This window comes from Rana temporaria, chromosome 9 (genome assembly GCF_905171775.1).
Source record: "Rana temporaria chromosome 9, aRanTem1.1, whole genome shotgun sequence".
Taxonomy (NCBI): Eukaryota; Metazoa; Chordata; class Amphibia; order Anura; family Ranidae; genus Rana; species Rana temporaria.
Window position 1 is genome coordinate 128807675 of NC_053497.1, and position 19327 is coordinate 128827001.

The following is a 19327-nucleotide window of genomic DNA, read 5'->3' on the forward strand; positions in this document are numbered from 1 at the left end:
TTCTTGTTATAACTGGCCAACATGCTGGTCTGAGGACACATGACAAATGGTGATACCTAGCCACATACATATAGCTTGGGAGCGAGCACGCACACATGTGCCCCCATAGCAAGGGGCTTGCTATGGGGGCACTGGTCAAGGGTAAGGAGCACCAGCGAGGGACCCACAAAAAGGAGGATCCAGGCTGCTCTGTGCAAAACCACTGTACAGAGCAGATAAGTATAACAGTTTTTTGTTTTTAAAAGCCAAATCTTTAATACCACTAAAAATTAAATACAGTTTAAAATAAGCCCTTACTGACCTCTGTAAATGAAAACGTTGTAAAGTAACTCATCCTCAAAATTTGCAGCAGAAGCTTCTAAATTTTCTTTTTACCTTTTTTTCTGTCAACACAAAAGCACCAGACCGCACCAGTGTGAATAAGACCTTAAAAAGTTTATTTACCGCTTGTTAAGAACATATATTTGGAGGTTCATAGCCCAGCCATAGATCTACTTTAAAAATAGAATTTTTTTTATATTTTTTAAGTCGAAAGGTGCATTTAGAATTCTTTTTTTTTTTTGTAGGAGCCTGGAAAGCATTGCTCCAGCGTTTAGCATATCACAGGTGCCATGGTAAAGGATGTCAGTAATTTATTCATTTAAAGAACTCTGTAAATGAGTGAGGCACGTCCACGCTCTCTTCAAAAAGTGACAGCTAGTACAGGTAGCTTATCCCCCATACTGCAGTCACAAGGAGAAAGGGGATCTGAAAGCAGCTGCAGCATTCGGAAAACATGTTACATGTTCCACCCTAACATAAATGACATGTTCTAAAATGGTGAATTTATCCTTTAAGCAAACTATGATCGTTTCTATTCCAACTAAACAATATTTATTTACATTTTGGGAGTACAGGGGAGTAGCAGATACAAATTTGTTATGAAAAGGAAGGCAAAGGTACGGGATACCAAAAACTTTGTGTGCGTGAGTTATACAAAAAAAAAAAAAAAAAACACATGAATTGCCTTTCAGAACTCTGCACCAATGGGATTACCGACAACTAATCTCATGACAACATGGGCAGAATTCAATAAAAACATATGTTAGACTTACACAGGAAAGAGCCTTCTTACAAATTTAAGGCACAGTGAGGCAGAGGAAGGCTTCCTGCCAGCTCAACAGATGCCCACTTGATAAATATAGTATTTTTGGATCAGCATAATGGCTCAGACACAAGGTCTTTCTGCAATGTTAGCTCTTTAGTGCAAGCTTCATTTAATTTTCTTACTTTTAAATGCTTTAAGTGTTAATAGGTGTATTAATCAAATCATTGGCCAAGGAGGATTAAATATGTTAGCAAGGAAAGCAGTTCAGTCATATGTATTCAATTGTAATCAGTTTTTTGGGTCTGCTTTGACAGGTGATCATCAGTAAATGTAAACTCTCCCCCTGTTCAAATTGCACACGAATAGCAGTAAAGATAACACATGTTTACCAAGATGTTTACAGATTATTTTATTTACACAGGAAATGCACATGAAAATTGACGTTTTGTGGCATTAGAGGGCTCTGTGTTACCATAGGATGACACTTAACGCCAAGGCAGAAAAAATACATCTATCAATGTATTTGGCAGTATTTATCTGATGACATGATCTAAGCAAACAGTAAAGCTGGCCAAACACTGATCAAAATTGAGCCAGATCAGCAGGGACTGGCTGAATTATGATCAGTGTATGGCGGTCCCCGCTTGACAGAAGGTAATGGTTTGATTGATTTCTGTCAAACGGATGTACTGGAACCTTTATCCCAAATCGGTGACTGCAGAAAAATGGCTGCAACCACTGATCAGTGTATTCTGATGGTGGCGGGCGCAGCTGTCAGAATACAATACATCTTGATTGTGTGGATGGAGGTATATGGAGGATTTTTTTTCCCCATTCAGCCTGCTGGCTAAACAAAAAAAACAAAAAAAAAAACACTAACTGTTTTTGCCAGGTTTTAGTCTGCAGTGGTACTTTGGCAATCACAAATATGAGTAATTTTGAATGTTCAGCCAATAAAATGGCTTTCCCATTGTTCAGGCAAATTATACACCATCATACAACTATGTGAAAATACATTATCCTTATGTGGGCAGAAGGAAGGCCTACACTCAATAGGCTTCTGTATTCCATATTCAATATGACCACAGTAAATATTAGTAAACCTACCCGAGAAAAACAAAGTAGGTTTCCATTGCCGACTTCAGTCTAAAAATTCTAGTTATCTTTTGCTTCAAAATTTTTGTAGTTGCCAGCTTGGAGTAAACATGCAGATTAGAAAGTCTGAGATAAGAATTTCTGAATTCCATATTCAGTTCAGTATGACAGCCAGGAATTAAGAATTTTAAACAAACAAGTCAGCAATTGTTGCTTCTACAATTAGTACAGTACAGTATTTTTTAAAGGACAAGTTCACGTTTTTTAAATAAATGCATATATTTTTGAATGAAAAAATGTGCATTTATTATTTAATTTTTTTTTCACAGGAGCCTCAGCAAATTGCAATTATAATGTCAGGCTCCTTCACACACTGTCTTTAGCTCGGTTCTCTGTATGGACTTTCCGTTACAGAGCTGTGGGTAGTGTGAATGGATTATCAGTGTGCTAATCAGCAAGCTGATGGCCCACTGAGAACTACAAGCCATCTGCCATAGTGGCAGACGTAACTTGTAGTTTTCTCATTCGCGGATTCCGGTGAGTGAATGACGCAGCTGGGCTGGCAGAGACCCACACAGCCACGCCATTTTCAAAATATGGCAGGAGATGCGAGGCGAGGAGCCCTTTCCCGCTGTCACAAGGCGTGGGTGGGTGGTTTGCAGGTCTGGAGCATGTTACACATTACACCCTAAATATAGGTGAAACATACTGTACTTAAAAAAGGTGAACTTATCCTTTAAAGTACAATTCCAGCCTAACACCAACTAATCTTAAAAATGTTTCCCCCCCTTTCTGCTACCAAACCTAAGCAAAAAAGGTCTGTGTACTTACCTATTTTGAGCCTGCTTCGGGCCAGTCACATGATTACCAGCTCCATCTTCTCAGAGGATGGAGCACAGACAACAGCCTGGACATGGGAGCCTATGAGGGATGTCACAGCTCCTTGTAGAGTGCTCCCTTCATTCTCCTGTAGACTCAATAACACAGGGGATCACTAGTCCTAAAATGAGCAGACTGAAAATAAGTAAGTATAGACTTTTTTTTTTACCATAGGTCAGGCTGTATAGGTGGCAGAAGGGGAGAGAACATTTTTAAGACTAGTTAGTGTTAGGCTGGAATGTTACTTTAATTTTATATTACCGTGCGAGTTAACCTGTAATGAGAATGACCTCATCTACAAACCACTGTAACAATGGGGAGCAAAAAATATGAAGTGTCCACCATGTGGGTAATCACCGAGGAGTAGCAGAAGCCTAAAATCTCCTGTGCCGTTCTGGCCTCAGACCAGCAACGCCATGCCTTGGAGTCCTGTAGGGTCATTGGAAGTCTCATTAGTATCCTTCATCTGACCAGGTGACCTCATAGTCTGGATATTTTGTCTTGATCAGCTCCATAGATACAGAGTGCTTGGCCCGACCAAAACCCTACAAAAAGGATGAGAATGTGCGGTTAGTGTTTTATGAAATCTTTTGACAAAATCGAAATATAAAGCTATCCAGAGACTACAACCACATTTTCTACGGTATACTGCTGTAAAGTTTCTTCTGTATCCACTATTGCAGGCTACATACAGAATATTACATTTATGTGTCAGCCTGGGTCAGCACTTTATGCAAAACTACCAATCTTAGCATAGAATAGTTGCCTGGAGTAGATGTTTACGTTAAAGCTCAACTCCAGGTTTTACACAAAGAACAACCTTGTAATGGAGATCTGCACTGCGAGGGTGTAAAGGCCCGTACACACGATCAGGTTTTTGCAGACAATCCGACCGTGTGTATGCTCCATCTGACAAACTTCTTCGCTTTTTCATCGGACAAACGTTTGCTGTGTGAACAGACAAACTTTCCGGCAACTAATGGCCTAAGTCGGCTAATCCGATTGTGTGTACACAAGTCCAAAGTACAAACACGCATGCTCGGAACCAAATGCTAAAGATCAGACAACAATAGCAGAAGTTGCCCAAAGGGTGGCGGTAAAGAGCAGAAAAAACAAGTAGTGTGCCTATTACGTCACTACGTTCGTGTTTGTTGGCTGAAAACCGTGTGTATGTATACCAAGTTCACGGACAAACATACACACACACGCGCACACATCCCTGTTCTGAGAGGAGATGCAGATCATGAGTTCCTACAAGCTGGGAACCACGACCTGTCATCTCTTATAGCGAGTCCTCCCCCCCCTACAGTTAGAAAACACACTAGGGAACACAGTTAACCCCTTGATCGCCCCTAGTGTTAACCCCTTCCCTGCCAGCAACATTTACACAGTAATCGGTGCATTTTTATAGCTCTAATCGCTGTATAAATGCCAATGGTCTCAAAAATGTGTCAAAAGTGTCCAATATGTCTGCCATAATGTCGCAGTCCCGATAAAAAAAAAAAAGCACGCAGATTACCGCCATTACTAATAAAAAATGCCATAATTCTATTAGACTTCCACAGGAAAGAGCCTTCTTACAAATTTAAGGCACAGTGGGGCAGAGGAAGGCTTCTTAAAAAAAAAAAAATTCTTTAGCACGACCCCTTTTATTAATTTATTTTTAAATGTAAACATCCCTTGTGACAGCAATAGTCACAAGGGATGGTTACATAAAAAAAAAAAGGGACCATGTTATAAAAAAATTATAATAATATGGGTGTCCATTCCCTCCAATCAGCTCTCCTCACTAAGCTCTGCAGAGTGTGACTTCAGCTCTTTGTCCCCTTTTTTTCCCTGACATCTCAAACAAGCTTTATAAATTCTGGACTTTGAACGTATGTAGCGAAGAGAAGTCTGCAGATAACCAGGTACAATTTATGTATGAGGATTTGTTTAATCTCTGTGTATCACCTGATGCCAGTCACTTCACTGGGTATAGGTAAGGGTTTACAACAACTAGAAGATCTGACCCCTTAGGCCCCTTTCACACTGAGGAGTATTTCGGGCGTTTTAGCTTTAAAAATAGCACATAAATAACGCCTGAAATACTCCTGCCCCAGCATTCTCAATGTGAAAGCCTGAGGGCTTTCACACTGAGGCGATGCGCTGGTGGGAGAAAAAAAAAAAATATCTCCAACAAGCCGCATTTTAGGAGCAGTGAGAGGAGCGGTGTGTATACTGCTCCTTCCCATTGAAAACAATGGCACACCGCGGTAATACCACCGGCAATGCGCCTCTGCAGAGGCGCATTACGGGCGGTATTAAGCCTTTTTCAACCGCTAGCGGGGGCTAATACCACACCGCTAGTGGCCGAATACCGCCGCAATTCTGATGGTATAGCACCACTAAAAATACTGCACATAGACCCCTTTCACACTGGGGCAGTAACTTGATGACAAATCAATTTCCTAAAGCACTATGTATCATAAACAACTGCCAACAACTGAAGACCGCCTGATGGAAATGAATGGGGAATGTTCCGTGCATGCACGGCCTGCCTGAGTGAGTGAGAAACTTGTAAAGCGCAACACATGCGAACTGAATCGCCTCTGGGCGCTGCCTGGATTTATTACTCTTGATAAACGATCAGCAGGGCATTCCAGTGTGTTTCACGGGTTCACAACTCTGCTTTTATCAGGGCTTTAATGCTGGTGGTGACCAGGGGAAATACTGGACAATCGGAGTGAAGGATCAAGGATAAGTATAATATCAGTGTGGATGCCAATTCTTCATCCTTTGCCCACAATGACCAGCATTCGAGCCCTGATAAAGGGAAAGTTGTTTGCCCCTGAAACGCATTGTATTTACCTACCAAGCCATTATCAAGAATAATAAATCATATGTTGTGGTGCCCTCATCCTTTACACTTTATATGACAGAACTCTGAAGCAAAAGCATTTGTCTGTATAAAGCCAGCCATACATGGATCGAAATTAGACAAGTTCAGCAGGGATCAGCCGAAATTTGATCCATGTATGAGCAGGCTGATTGTACCAAAGTCATTCCATTCATCAAACTTGGGTACAACCAGCCTGTCAGATTTTTCTACATGCGAAATCTGACCAGTGGCTATAGCCTGGAAAGCTCCCGTGGTGGAAGGAAAGAAAATTAAGTAATCTGTTAAATGATGTAAAGAGACAGGAATAGTTCATCTATCCATATATTCAGTTACCAAGGAGTAGCCATAGATATGGATCTTCTTGCTGCCACTGGAATGGCAAATTCGGCCTCCTCCCAGGCACTCACAGTCCAGCACGCGGCCCTTCTCAATCTGCGAGGCCACTCTGTCATAGATGTCAGCTGCAAACAAAGCACAGTGTCATTTTTTTTAGAATAATAAACTAATGTGATAAAGGAGGGGAACATGGCACATATTCAACAATGAGAACCTTTTATGAACAAGACAATAATGATCGTCAGATTCTAGAGAAATCGAATTTAACCACTTGTCTACTGGGCACTTTTACCCCCCCCCCCTTCCTGCCCAGGTCATTGTTGCACTTTGGACGACAGAGAATTGTGTAGTCATGCAACACTGTACCCAAACAAAATGTCTCTTTTTACACAAATAGAGTGGTCTTTTGGTGGTATTTAAAGGGGTGTTCCAGGCATTTTTTGTGTTTATTAAAAGTCAGCAGCTACAAAAAGTGTAGCTGCTGGCTTTTAATAAACACACACTCACCTGCTCCACGTTCCAGCGACGCGCCGACTGCGGCTCCGCTCCTCTCACCCCCTCCCCGGCCGGCGTCTTCATCCTAAGTGTGGGCACCCGGCCGTGACAGCTTTCGGCTTCACGGCCGGGCACCCACTGCGCATGCGCGAGCGGCTCTACGCTCTCTCATTGGACAGGCGATCCCTTGGGACCTGTCATGTGTCCCAGGCGATTAAGCTATTCGCCTACGATGCCCCTCGGCAGAAGGAGGAAGTGAAACAGGAAGTCCCACTCCTCCTGAAGCCCCCACTAACCCCCCAAAAAAATTTCATTCCAAATGTGGCATGTAAGGGCGCGAGGAGTGGGTTAAGCGGAAGTTCCAATTTTGGGTGGAACTCCGCTTTAATCACCACTTTTTTTTTTTGCTAAACAAACAAACACTTCACTGATGTACGCTGATCAGGCTGCAGTGATATGCAGTACTGGTGGGCACGGTTGTTGCTGCACTGATCATCAGAAAACCGATGATCAGTGACATGATGTGCAGATGTCACACTTGCTGGTTACCGGCGCTGTCACAGCGCATGAGGAAAGGAATGCTGATAACCGGCAAGTATGTTTACATTGTGATCAGCTGTGATTGGACACTGCTGATCACATGGTAAAGGGTCACCGATTGGTTTTGGTCAGTCAATTTTTAGAAGAAGATTTTATCCCGAGTCTACCACTGTTTTTCATTCTTTTTTTTTGATTGGCCCTTTACCCTGAAGGACACAACGATCACAGAGCCGGCCACAGGGGGCGTGGTTCTGGGAGATCATCAATAGATGCCCTACCAGAACTGGAAAACTGCGCTGATTGCCGTCATTCAGCTATAGCGCAGTCAAGAAGTGATTTAGGCCTCTTTCACACGGAGCGGACCGTTTTTGTGTCCACTCCGTGTGTTTCCGTCGGCTCAGCGGGGATCCTCCGTAATCCCCACTGAGCTGTCGGCGGACAGGGCGGTCCCCGCACACTGTGCAGAGACCGCCCTGTCTCTTCTCCGCTCTCCCCTATGGGGAATCGGATGAAGACGGACCGTCTGTCCGTCTTCATCCGATCTGTTCCGCCGGACGGAAGAAAAATAGGGTTTTCTTCCGTCCGAAAAACCGGATCCTGAAGGACGCAGATGGTTGCGGTCGTTAGCGGATGCTCCATCCGCTAACGGACGCGATCCCATAGGGATGCATTACAAGTCAGTAAACGGACTTGTAATAAACGGACGAACGGTCCGCTAATGTGAAAGGGGCCTAAAAGTCAGCAGCTATAGTTTTTATAGCTGCTGACTTTTATTTTATTTTTTCCAGCGTGGAGAACCGCTTTAAACTACATTTCCATCCATTGGTGGTGGGGGGGGGGGGGGCGAAATTCTAATTTTTCAATCGGCCAAAAACGTACCGATATTGCGCCAAGTTCTTGTTTTGAATATTTTTCAAGTGAAGAGCAGGGGTTTGGGGTCCCGATTCCTCCATAAAGAGGACCTGTCACTATCACTGTCACATTCCTTGTGACAGAAATAAAAGTGATAATAAAAAAAGGAAAAAAAAAAAAGTGTAAAAAATAAATCAAATCAACAAATTATCGGCACCTGATATCAGCTATTGGCCTGAAATGTGGCCTTAAAAATTGGTATGGTATCAGCCCTAAAAATACTATAGCGGTCGACCCCTAATCAGTTGTGCATTACAGTGAAAAAAAAAAAAAATGCAGCATGCTGTAGGTTTCCTCACATAAGCGTTTGTGCGGTATATACTGTACAATCAGGAGAGGGGAGCCGATAATCGTCTTCTGTTAAAAGGGACATCTACACTGATAATCAGGGCAGTCCCACCAGTGCCCCCTCAGCAGTGTCACCTCTCATTACCACATATCACTGCCCATCAGTACAGTAAATCAATGCAGTCCTAGTGGATACAGATTGATTAGGCTGGGCCACATATCACATAGTTTTGCTAAATCTGATTGCATGGTTCGGTTGCAAAGTGTATGGCGACCCCACTCTAGTATTTCCTATGCTTCTCACCCTGCAGCTACATAGAAGGTTATGTAGGGAGGTCAGGGGTGGAGGAGCTGGGCCAGCACAGGAAAGGTCTGAGGGACAAGGATGAAGGGGGGGGGGTTGTGCTAAAGAAGTGACTCTCCCTGGAATAGTCCAATACAATGTATTTTATTTGTTGGGAACAATGACACTTGTCAGGTAAGACTCCCTGGTGACAGCCAGGTCCCCTTTCCACACTGACGTCACTCTCCGCTCAGGTCTAGCTCCCGAGCACGTGTTACTCTAGGGGCGTGGCTATCCAAGGTATGGCAGCCCTCGGGAAAGATGGCGCCCTGCTCTCACCGTGGTACTCCGCCCAGCCGTATCCCCTCACGATGTCCCTGTGGTCTTCCAGCCCCTCTCTGTAGCTGACTCGTATCAGCACATATTTGAAGGTGCCGTCTGGGTCTATATCCACCAGCGGGACCTTCTCCAGCTCAGCCATGACTGCCTCCTGCGCGTCCAATCACCAATCACCCCGCCCTATCAGACCGGCTGCCCAATGAGAACGCTGGAGCCAGACATAATACCGTCCCGCCAATCAGGATTGAACAAGGGGGAAACCTCACTTCCGCTCAGCGTTGCCATAGAGATGTGCTAGTGAGCTGATTTTAAAGCTGAAATCAGAGCGCTAAATACAGCAGTGACGGAAATAAATATGATGGAGCTGTTCTACTGACCAACATATTTGTATTTATGTCTGCTCAGTCTTTAGATTTACACAGTACAGTCAGCCTGGGGACCTGACCTCTCTTACAGCACGGTCACCGCCCAACCATCTCGCTGGCCTGTGATTGGCTAGTAAAAGAGAAGCTGCAGACTGATGGTGTCATCACTCTGTTCTCTCCTTCAAGCTGAACTCTAGGTACGGATTTTATTGCATAGTTACATTGGTCCAGCTTAGATCAATGTAGATATGCATATGCTATACCCATGGGATCGCCGTGGAAGCGGAGAATCACCATAGTAGATCTACCGTAAACGCCGCTGCTTTCCGGGTCCCATTAGGAACAGCTGCCCTGCTGAATAACAACCACAGGCGGTTGCTTGCTCGCTACAGCATCATTCACAGAATACCTTGTATTTTTCCTTAACTCCTTGCCTACCGGGCACTTCTACGCCCTTCCTGCCATGGCCAATTTTTTGCGATACCGCACTGCATTACTTTAACTGACAATTGCGCGGTCGTACGAGGCTGTACACAAATTAAATTTTTTCCCCCACAAATAGAGCTTTCTTTTGGTCTTTGATCACCACTGCGTTTTTTATTTTTTACACTATAAACAAAAATAAGCGTATGTTGATTGGTTTGCACAAAAGTTATTGTGTCTACAAACTATGGGATTTATTTTAATTGTTTTTATTAGTAATGGCGGCGATCAGGGACTTCTAGCGGGACTGTGCTATTGTGGCGGACAAATCGGATACCTAACTGACACTTTTCGGGGACCAGTGACACTAATCCAGTGATCAGTGCTAGAAAATGCACTCTGCCTGTGTGGGAAGCCTCTGTAACAGGGAAATAGGTGCTGGGGCAGCACAAGGCTGTACCTAGCTGATAGCCAGGGAAACCTGTGTGTGGTAAGTGGCCAAGTTGGCAAGGATTTATTTTCAGAAAAAAGAGAGTTTGGTCAGCGGGACTTTAAATGAGGCCAATCACCATGCGGAGTAAGCATGCACGATATACAGTATTGCTTAATTGAGTTCCAACAAAAAAGGGGGGGGGGGGGTTAGTTCAGGACTTGGAACGAGAGATGTATAGCAAAAAGCAGTCTTATTCATTTTTTTTTTTTTACTACTAATGGTGGCGATCAGCGATTTTTTTCGTGACTGCGACATTATGGTGGACACTTCAGACAATGTTGACACATTTTTGGGACCATTGGCATTTTCACAGCAAAAACTGCATTTAAAATGCATTGTTTATTGTGAAAATGACAGTTGCAGTTTGGGAGTTAACCACAGGGGGCGCTGATGGGGTTATGTGCGACCTGAATTGTGTTTACAACTGTAGGGGGGTGTGGCTGTAGGTGTGACTCCATCGATTGTGTCTCCCTATAAAAGGGATGACACGATCGATGCAGCCGCCACAGTGAAGAACGGGGAAGCCGTGTTTACACACGGTTCTCCCCGTTCTTCAGCTCCGGGGACCGATCGCGGGACTCCAGCGGCGATCGGGTCCCGGTCACGGAGCTTCGGACCGGGTCGCAGGCACGCGCCCGCGACCCACGGCTGGGTACTAGTACAGGACGTACCTCTACGTACATGTGCCCAGCCGTGCCATTCTGCCGACGTATATGTGCAGGAGGCAGTCCTTAAGTGGTTAAAGTCCTGCTGACCAAAATCTCTCTTTTTTCTGTTCAAATTTGGGATGGAGGCCATTTACCTATGGTGCCTTGGACCACATCATTTTTTCTCACAGGATTTATTTTCATGTTTCTTTTGCTGTTTTTGGACCATTGTATATAGTGCAAATAAACCACACCTTCTGTTTGCTGTGCCCAATTGTTGTGTAGTGAACCCATCCGGGGGGGGGGGGGGGGGTCGCACACACCCGCTGCCGAGCTACCCCCCCCCCCCCCACACACACACAATAATTCAGCAATACTGTATGTATGCATAGCTCCCAACTGTCCCTGATTTTGAGGGACTGTCCCTCATTCCTCCTCATTTTGGTCTGATGTATATAAAATGCACTATTTATCTATCAAAAAAGTGTTTTCCTGTGCTAAATCTTTCACCTGATTTCCAAATTGCTGCATTCATAAATTCCAAAAGCCAATATAAAGGAATAGTAGTGGTAAAAAAAAAACACTTGTGGGTTTAATTAATCTTAATCTTAATTTTTTGTACAATTCCCCTTTAAGGGGGCGTGACAAGGGGTGTGTCCTATGCCTGCATACTTTTGCTGATAGGTGTCCCTCATTCCCATCTCAAAAAGTTGGGAGGTATGCTGTAGGCTCTACTAATGACAATGGCTGGGTGAGAGGAGTGATCAGGAGGGCAATCAAGGGGTAACTGTGTGCCTAACAAGTGTATGTGTGCTGCTTTTACTTACAGATCTGAATGGGTGTCTATTTGCTTTCAGGTTTTGAATGGTAACTGAAAGCAGGGAGAAATACATCCAGAATCTGCGTGTTGTGTACAATCACACAGATCTCTGTGCCGTGATTGGCCACAGCCGATCATCAGGTATACATCCAATGATGTAACTTGCTGACAAACTGTCCAATCACAGCACAGATCAGACCTTAAACCAGTAAGTTCGCTGTGATGTACAGGTACGTTGTGGTTCCTGGATGAGCCCCCCGCCAGTCAGCGAGCAGTTAAAGCTACACTCTAGGATGAACAAATATTGTCCAAATAGGATGCATGTGTGTCTTCTTCTAGATCTGTGCAGTAATCCAGTGTGAAACTTTGCCTCTGTACAGGAGTTCCCTGTAAGAAAGACCGGTCACTGCTGTATTCTCTCCTTGTGTGAGGTGACTGGTCTTGTCTCCGCCCAATCCTGTAGTTTTCTAAAGACGGCCTGCAGTGGGTGGAGCCTGCTGGGTCCCTCCCAAAGCTTTGCTTTTTGCACAGCATAGTGGTGACGTATCTGCTACTTTTACAAGGTAATATCAGGGTTTGCAAAGGCATTTAGTGCACACAAGGTGAGTTTATAACTGTTGTGGTAACTGAATAAAATAAAATGTTTTAGGGTCCAGAGTTCAGCATAAACACTATGGGCTAGATTCAGCAAGAATTTACGTTGGCGTATCTATTGATACGCTGCGTAAATTCAAAGCTGCGCCGCCGTATCTTCTTTCTGTATTCAGAAAGAAAGATACGCCAAAATTTGGCTAAGATCCGACTGGCGTAAGTCTCTTACGCCATCGTATCTTAGTTGCATATTTACGCTGGTCGCTAGGTGGTGCTTCCGTTGATTTCAGCGTAGCATATGCAAATGAGCTGGATACGCAGATTCAGAAAAGAGGGACAAGTTTGAAAAAAAAAACACAATGGGCCAGATTCACAAAAGGGATACGACGGCGTGTCTGCTGATACGCCGTCGTATCCCTGTTTCTATCTATGCGACTGATTCATAGAATCAGTTACGCATAGATATCCCTAAGATCCGACAGGTGTAATAGTTTTACACTGTCGGATCTTAGGATGCAGTACCGCGGCCGCCGCTGGGGGTTGTTTGCGTCGTAAACCAGCGTCGGGTATGCAAATTAGCAGTTACGGCGAGCCACGAAACTTTTTCCCGTCGTTACTTCGCCGCAAGTGTTAGTTTGCCGTCGCAAAGATAGTGCACCTTTTACAAAGTGTAAACTTACTACACCATGTAAAGGTATACCCGTCTTTCCCGCATCGCTTTTGAATTTTTTTAAAACATTTTTTTTTCCCGGCACAAGTCTTTTTTTCACGTCGCGATTCACAAAACGTTGGCGCATCGTAATTTCGCGCAAAGCATGTCGGGAAATTTGCGTCGGGAGCATGCGCAGTACGTCCGGCGTGGGAGCACGCCTAATTTAAATGGTACCCGCCCCATTTGAATTGGCCCGCCTTGCGCCGGACGGATTTAGGATACACCACCGCAAATTTCCAGGTAAGTGCTTTGTGGATCGGGCACTTAGACAGAAAATTTGTGCGGCGGTGTAACCAAAATCGGTTACGTTACGCTGCGCCCGGGCTATGTGAATCTGGCCCAATATTTTTTACTTTTTGCTATAATAAATATCCATTTTTTTTTTATATATATATATATATTTTTAAACAATTTTTTTCTCAGTTTAGGCCGATACGATTCTTCTACATATTTTTGGTAAAAAAATCGCAATAAGCGTATATTGATTAGTTTGTGCAAAAGTTACAGGGGCCTACAAAATAGGGGATAGATTTATAGCATTTTATTATATATATATATTTTTTTTACTAATAATAGCGGTGATCAGCGATTTTTATCGTGACTGCGATATTGTAGCAGACACTTTTGACACATTTTTGGGACCATTCACATTTATACAGCGATCCCCGCTATAAAAATGCATTGATTACAGTATAAATTTGACTGGCAGGGAAGGGGTTAACACTAAGGAGCGATCAAGGGGTTAATGTATTCCCTAGGGAGTGATTCTTACTGTGGGGGGGGTGACCGATGGTTGATCCTATGTACAAGGGACACACCATCCGTCCCCTCTCCCTGACAGGACGTGGATCTGTGTGTTTACACACAAAGATCCACAGTCCTGCTCAGTTACTGGCCTATCGCGGGTGCCCGGCGGGCATCGCAGCCGCCGGGCACGCACACGTGTTCCCCAGTGACGTGGCACGCACGCCCCCTAGTGGATTAAAAGGGCGCAACATCATCAGGGGAGGGGGGGGCAGGTATGGAAATCTCCCCCCGGGCTGGTGACACTATGCTCAGCCACCGGCCGCCACTACCAAATGCTGTTTTTGCAGAGCAGGAATATGCCAACCGGAGCACTGTTAACACAGGTCACGGCCGCTGCTCACCTCCCACTGTGCAGCCGTGCCTGTGTCAGCTTCGAGGTAGATGGCTGCAGAGCTGAGCTATGTCTCGTCTCACACATAGCTCAGCCTCAGCGCACACCAGCGCTGACATCCCCTTCTCTATCTGCACAGACACGAGGAGAGATAGAGCTCATCTCCTCCTCCTCCTTCTGAGTCTGCCCTGCCCACACTCCCCAGGCATGTGTGGGCACTGGACAGGAAGTTTGAACCCAAAAAAGCATCAGTCAGCCTGCCTGCGCCTCAGCCTCCATCCTGGTGAGCTCACCCTTTCTAGTCTCTCCTGCCTCCCAGTGTATAAAAAGGGGTGCTCTGTGGACTTTGTTAAAGGGGAGGGGGCAGGCTTTGGTGAGCAGAGATCCTCTTTACACAATAGTCCACAGCATGCACCCTTAAATCAAGTTTCCCAGAACACCCCTTACATCAGATCTGATGTATATGGGGTCTGTGTGGACTCTGATGTAAGGGGAGGCTCTGTGCAGCCTCTGATGTAAGTGAGGCTCTGTGTGGACTCTGATGTAAGGGGAGGCTCTGTGCGGACTCTGATGTAAGGGGAGGCTCTGTGCGGACTCTGATGTAAGGGGAGGCTCTGTGCGGACTCTGATGTAAGGGGAGGCTCTGTGCGGACTCTGATGTAAGGGGAGGCTCTGTGCGGACTCTGATGTAAGTGGAGGCTATGTGCGGACTCTGATGTAAGGGGAGGCTCTGTGTGGACTCTGATGTTGGGGGAGGCTCTGTGCGGACTCTGATGTAAGGGGAGGCTCTGTGCGGACTCTGATGTAAGGGGAGGCTCCCATACGGACTCTGATGTAAGGGGGGCCTCTGTGCAGACTCTGATGTAAGGGGAGCCTCTGTGCGGACTCTTGTGATCATGAAAAATCTTAGACTGTTTTCCTCGATCCGTCACTTTTCCACGCTCTATGGGCCACTTGACTGGACTTGCCCCCCCAGGCCTAAGGCTGCCAGCCCTCCCCTGAACATCATATGACGTCCACCCAGAACAATAGGGTCTGCCTCCCGCCGTCATTTGATGGCGGGCGGTGGATACAAGGTTAAACTTCATTTGTTTTGGAGCTTCTGGCTTCAAGCCTTTCAGGGTGGAGATGTGAACCATCTCCATAGAGAATAATTGTTTTTTTTTTTTTTTTTGTGGTCCCGCTAAAAATCGCTGATCGTCGCCATTACTAGAATTTTTTTTTTTTAAAAGTCCATAAATTTATCCCATAGTTTGTAGACGCTATAACGTTTGCACAAACCAATCAATATACACTTATTGTGAACAAAAAAAATTACCGAAAACATATTGGCCTAAATTGATTATGGCATTCGGATTTATAAAAAAAAAATATTGGATATGTTTTATAGCAGAAAGTAAAAAATATATTGTTTTTAATTGTTTATAGAGCAAAGTACCACCAAAAGAAATGTCTATTTGTGGGGGAAAAAAAGGACATACATTATATTTATTTACAGTGGCACACGACAATTGTCATGTTAAAATTGTCAATTTAAGTGACGCAGTGCCGTATCTCAAAAATTGGCCTGGTCAAGAAGAGGGTAAAACCTTCCGGAGCTAAAGTGGTTAACAGACGAAACTGTCCAGTAAAAATGGCAGTTAGACGGTTAAGACAGGGGTGCTTACACTGGTCAGCCTTTATTTATTTATATACAACCTTTATCCTAAAAGGGGGAACAAAATGCTGCAGTAAATGCCTTAAACTTGTTGCATTGACTTTTTAGGCTTCGTTCACGTGTGGGGCGGGGGGGGGATGGGGTGGTAAAACCTGCCAAGTGGTGTTGGAACTATGGAGAAACCATTGGATGTGGGAAGTCAATGGTCCACAGCGGAAGGAACCCTGGAGGAACCCTGGTTGAGAATGGCCAGTCTAAACTGACACATTTTGTAACAAATAATAACATGCACACAATAAGGGTCATAACACAGAATGATACATTCAAGTTTATATTTTATTATAATCCACTAAAACTTTTATTCTCAGTTGTTCAGAATAGTTTTCATTTCAAAGGATTTTCTACAACAAAATATGAAGAAATACAAGTGCTTTTTGTTTAATGTTCGCTGAAAAACAAAAGTACATAGCTTTGCATGCTTTATTACCACTGACCTGAGACGTGAGCAGCCCCCTACACCCGCGTCTAAGCCCCCCCAAAACATCCTGGGCCTTTAATATCCTTAATGTCCCTAAAGGTACATGCATATTGATACGTGATTTACTATGGTTATGGAAATGACATGAACAAAAGGCAAAGCAGCTAATGGGTCAGCATGGGAAAATACTTGTGCAGTGGCTGGACCTAACAGGATAGCCAGAATATCAAACAGGAGCATCACCCAACATTGATTTTTATTTTATTTTTTGGAAGGAGGGGATGAATCCTCATTAACTTTATACTTCTGTCCTGGACTACAGCAGGAGGTCTTCTTCTTTGATCGATCCTGTATAAGGCACAGACATAAAAATACTGTGCCATCCGCCATAACAATATATAGAGAATGCACTAAGGCCGATGGTTTTGGCAACTTAGTTGGGAAAGCCAAGCTTGACTTTTCACAGTTGTATTAGGGAAGAAGAAAGAAAACCTTTCTTGGACCTTTCTATTCATCATAAAGTAGAACTATAGGCAAACCTTTTTTTTTTTTTTTCATTTTGGATAGATTATAAGATTCTCCTGTATCCAGACGTTATTGATTTAGGAACTCCACCTGCCAACTTTTCACACTTGGACAGGGCTGGAATGTGGCATCTGACAATTTTATCGCTCTGCCAAAGATACAATCCAGTCTGTGAAAGGAGAGAAGCACACAGAGAAATTATACCCGCCTTCCCTTCTGCTGCCCATTTACAGAAGCCTTCGTATTTTGCAAATGTGTTTACATAATACAAAGGCTTCTGTGAATGGGCATATCAGGTTCTAGAAACTATAGCTGTCTTCTGGAAATTTCCTTAACCTGTCAGATATAAACAATAGATATAAGTCCAGGACGTGTCACACACCTCATTAGACTTAACTCATAATGTGCTTTTACCTTTTATAAAGGAGCTGAATTCCCAGAGTTCAGCTTTAGAGCTGGTTCACACTGGGGCGACTCGTCAGGCATCTCAGCCGCCTGACAAGTCGCGTCCCATTGTATTCAATAGAACCGTTCTAATAGGAGCGACGCAAGTCGCTCCGACTTAGAAAAAGGTTCTTGTACGCCTTCGGGGGCGACTCGGGGCAACTTGCATTGACTTCTATACAGAAGTCATTTTGCAAGTCGCGTCTTCAGGACGCCTTGCCGAGTCGCCCCGAAGTCGTGCCGCCCCAGTGTGAACCAGCTCTTAATGGAATGATTAAGAAACATTTTACATAATAGGGGTTAATTTACATTTTTTTTTGTTTGTTTTTTTCATAAGGGAGATTTTCTTTCACTTTCTGTTCTGTAGACTCAACAGGAAGTGAAAAGATATCTTTCCAATGTCACAAGAACAAATGTACCTATTGAAAGATTTCCCCTCTACTTCTGTACTAGTGGGCACTCAAAATTTTGATTTACCCTTAACTTTTATTGCTGGTGACAATGGTTATCAAGACAATAGAGAGAGCAAATCTCCCTAACAAGGACATAGACAGCGATAACAATCTGACAATAGTTTTAACCACTCGCCAATCTACCCAATTAAAAATAAATAAAAATCTTTGCCTTTAGCTATACTTTAATTTACCTGCTACAAGACCAAGGCCGGGCATACATTATACAATCTTCTTGTACAGTTTTCCTTTAGATTTACTAAAACCATAAAATATGAGGTCAAACCTAAAAGCCTTCAATTTGTATCAGGCAGGCCCTTGCACTAAATAGTTGAAGGTAAATCCAAAGGAAATTGTTTAAGAAAATTGTATGACGTATGGCTAGCTTAAAGCGGGAGTTCACCCGAAAAAATGTTTTTAACATTAGATTGATGCTCATTTTGTGAAGGGGAATCGGGTGTTTTTTTTTAAATAGAAGCAGTACTTACCGTTTTAGAGATGGATCTTCTCCACCGCTTCCGGGTATGGTCTTCGGGACTGGGCGTTCCTATTTGATTGACAGGCTTCCGACGGTCGCATACATCGCGTCACGAGTAGCCGAACGTCGGTGCGGCTATATACGGCGCCTGCGCACCCACGTTCGCTACTTTCGGAAAATCGTGACGCGATGTATGCGACCGTCGGAAGCCTGTCGGAAGCTTGTCAATCAAATAGGAACGCCCAGTCCCGCACCCCATACCCGGAAGCGGCGGAGAAGATCTCGCTCTCTAAAACGGTAAGTACTGCTTCGATTTAAAAAAAAACCACCCGATTCCCCTTGACAAAACGAGCCTCAATCTAATGTTAAAAATTTACTTTTTGGGTGAACCTCCACTTTAAGGTTGATCATACATTTTTAAATTTTCTTGTACAATTTTTCTTTAGATTTATCAAAACCATATAATAAGAGGTCAAACCTAAACACAAGGCAGTAGAGACTGCAGTGCAGATATTAAATTGCACCTTCTCTACTGTGGTGTAATTAGTTATTGCATACTGCCACTTCAGACGCAGGACTGTTAAATGCCCAATCTGATCTGCAGAAACCTAGACAAAGCCCACCATTTAGTAACAACAATTCAATATGAATTGCTGTTTGAGCTGAATGCAAGGCTTAGAACTTGGGTGTCCAACCTGTGGCCGAACTACAGGACCCATGAGGCATTGCAAGGAAAGTCCCATGAGGCATTGCAAGGATGACTGTTGCATGCATGGCTACTGAAGGCAGAGGAATTATGAGAGTTGTAGTTCTGCAACAGCTGGAGGGATGAAGGTTGGACACCAATGGCTTAGAAGGTAATGTTCCTCTTTCCCGGAAAAAAACAGCGATAGAATGAAATTCTACCCAACAGTAGGCTCCAATCCAGAAAGGGCACAGACAGCTGATGGAAAGTCATATTAAAAGGAA

General features: G+C 44.1%; 1 protein-coding gene across 1 annotated transcript; it reads right to left on the minus strand.

Moving 5' to 3' along the window:
• Positions 1 to 1908: 1908 nt before the first annotated feature.
• PHPT1 (phosphohistidine phosphatase 1) lies at positions 1909 to 9331 on the minus strand. The gene is made up of 3 exons (XM_040324483.1): positions 9136 to 9331; positions 6276 to 6403; positions 1909 to 3606 (listed from the first exon to the last, which is right to left on the minus strand). Exons 1-3 carry the CDS (start codon positions 9275 to 9277, stop codon positions 3514 to 3516), a joined length of 363 nt encoding a protein of 120 aa, XP_040180417.1. The 5' UTR covers positions 9278 to 9331; the 3' UTR covers positions 1909 to 3513.
• Between the last annotated feature and the right edge of the window lie 9996 nt (positions 9332 to 19327).